This window comes from Buceros rhinoceros, unplaced genomic scaffold, assembly GCF_000710305.1.
Source record: "Buceros rhinoceros silvestris isolate BGI_N320 unplaced genomic scaffold, ASM71030v1 scaffold660, whole genome shotgun sequence".
Classification (NCBI taxonomy): Eukaryota; Metazoa; Chordata; class Aves; order Bucerotiformes; family Bucerotidae; genus Buceros; species Buceros rhinoceros.
The window spans coordinates 242-2,769 of NW_010389960.1; the positions used below are offsets into that span (position 1 = coordinate 242).

Sequence of the window (2,528 nt, forward strand, 5' to 3'; positions counted from 1 at the left end):
CTTCTTTGAGTATGTCAGTGCTCTGACCCCTTCACCTCTACTACCGCCCTTGTCCACCTCACTCCCTTTCCCATCTTCATGGAGACTCAATGAGAACTGCACGACCCAGATGTACACAGGTAAGTTGGGTGCCTCGTTGCCAGGCCCGTGCTGCTTCTGCAGGACTCACACTGGGAGGGTTATCGACCCCAGCACACCCTTGGGAAAGGCCAGCTGAGGAGTAAGTCTAAGATCTGTGAGCAGACATATTCTCAGAAGAAACGCAGCATCTGACAGAGGGTGCCTGATGTTTGGCCCCCACCAAGAATTTACAATCCTCAGATTTCATTTCAGGAGCTTTTTTTCTCCCCACGAAATGTGGGACTGGCTTGGCCTGAACCTTCCCAACTAGAAGAAGGGGGACTGGCTATCCCCAGGTAAATGTGGGTCTCATCGCTTGGCTGGCCCACCTGAGCGGGAGGGAGGGGGAAGGTGCTGCTACTTACTCTGCAGGTATGTTGGCCGGGCCCCTGCCTGTGAGTACATGCTGTAATTGGAAGATGTGGCTTGCTGTGGTGGCAAGTTAGGGTTAACAGCACCCGGCACCATAAACCCTGGAGGAGGTAGGTTGTCTCCCTGTAAAAAAAGGATTGCAGAAAAAAGGGTAGGAGAGATAGGATTCAGTTGGCAATGGTATTGCAGTGCTGAAGTATAATAAAATGCTCAGTTCATATTTCAAGGCCTGAAACCACATTCCCTGAAAGAGCCACCAGCACAGGGGCAAATGTCTCCAACCCCCCTTAAGGCATCCAGTGTATGACTGAAAGCACAGCCTGTATGTGCAGTGACATCATCAGCAGCAGAGCAGCACAGAACTTCCCCCACAAGGAAGAGGTCTTTGCCAGGGCTGCCCATTTTTTAGGCGGCCTGAGAGAGCCCTGTCATCCACAGCTTCCAGATAAACAACTTAAACATTAACTCTGAAGCTTCCAATTTCCATGTAAAAGGAAAAATATCACCACACCTCAAATATACCTGAGTGGGTAAAGGGCTTGGGAGACTCAGGTCACACTGAGTTCCCACTCAAGGCTTTCCAGATCCACTCATCTGGGCATTGGTGGGAAAAAAAAACAAAAACAAAAAAATAAAGAACCCAAAACCAAAACACGTAACATGAGGTGCAGAGGAGCAAAACCAGAGCACACACGGAAGCTGCTCCTTTGGCCTATCCGTACCAGACTGTGTCAAGCACACAGACTACACCAGGGGACATATCGGGGTGGAGGAGGGACTCAAGAGAGGAAAAATGAAGGTTATACCTGTGTGTCAGAGGGACAGCCTGCAGAAGTATGGCTGGTAAGGGCAGTAGGAGTTTTGTTACTCCAGGTAGTGACAGTAGGGGCAATTCTAACCTGAATTGAACAAAGAAATACCAATCATGGAAAACAAAACAATAAAAAAGGCTGAAGGGTTTCACAAAATGAGATGCAAATAAGTGAATGCAGAAAGGTTTACATGCTGGTACTTGTAACACAGCTGACAAATCTCAGAAGAACAATGAAAAGGGCATTCTAGATCGATTAAATCATTGGGCATTGAGCCAAAGTGAACTGCAGAGTGAAGATGAAGCAGAGCGGAGACGCAGCTACAACAGGCTGTGGAGTGGGTGCAGTGTTACACATGTTGGTGAGCAAGGTCTGCCTCTTTCATCACATTTTCCTATTGGAGAAGCCCCTCCCAGACTACAGCATGACACTAAGAACCAATAACCACAGCTCTAAGTCTCAAGTTCCATGTTAAATTCACACAAAAGCAGTCTGTTTAGATCGAGCTTAAGATGAATTAAAAAAATATTAACATCTGATATTCAGCTCTTGCACATGCACAAACATACATCTTTAATGCTAACTGCTTCCCAGCCAGTCTCCCACAGCTCCTTTCCCTTATCTTCCTTCTTTGTTACTCCAAAGCCCTTCAGTTCGTATAACCACTACTACCTTTCTGATGGGACAGAAACCAAGAACATCCTATTCCTGCAATGTCCCTGAGCAAGGAGAGGGTGAGCTGTCCAGCAATGGGATACACAGCCGGGATAAGGAGCTTGACACCCCACCTAAGCACAGGCAGAGGAAAAGCTGCAGCCCTGAAATCTTGTCTGACCCCAGTCTATCAGTCTCGAACCCTGCACAATGCCAGGCCAATGGTGCAGTCAGCCATACAACAACCACTGCTAGTGTGTGCATAATCCATCAGTGGAGTCATCTAAAAGACTTTTCCATCTCCTTCCCCAGCTTTTTTTCAGGTGAAAAAGAGGGTTCAAAAACCTATGCTCAAAGAAAACCAAGTTTGAAGTACATGTTCCAATTTGAGACAGCAATTAAACAAAGGCTGCCTCAAGCTCAAACAAGCCCTGAGTGCATACGTTCTTAAAAGGAAGTTAAACAAAACAAGTACCCTAAGACTCAAATATAATTTCTTTCTATTCTAGTTCATCAGCCTACCATTGGGCACCTTTCTGATATGGCACTTGTTCCTCTTTGAGCCCTTCC

General features: G+C 46.7%; 1 protein-coding gene across 1 annotated transcript in view; it reads right to left on the minus strand.

Moving 5' to 3' along the window:
• Positions 1-485: 485 nt before the first annotated feature.
• SEC31A (SEC31 homolog A (S. cerevisiae)) overlaps positions 486-2,528 on the minus strand; it is a gene marked incomplete at its 3' end in the record, with an annotated part of 33,097 nt that continues 31,054 nt past the window's right edge. The window contains exon 20 of the mRNA XM_010135783.1: positions 486-615. Within this exon, the coding sequence (XP_010134085.1) occupies positions 486-615 (130 nt within the window). The remainder of the gene's footprint in view (positions 616-2,528) is intronic.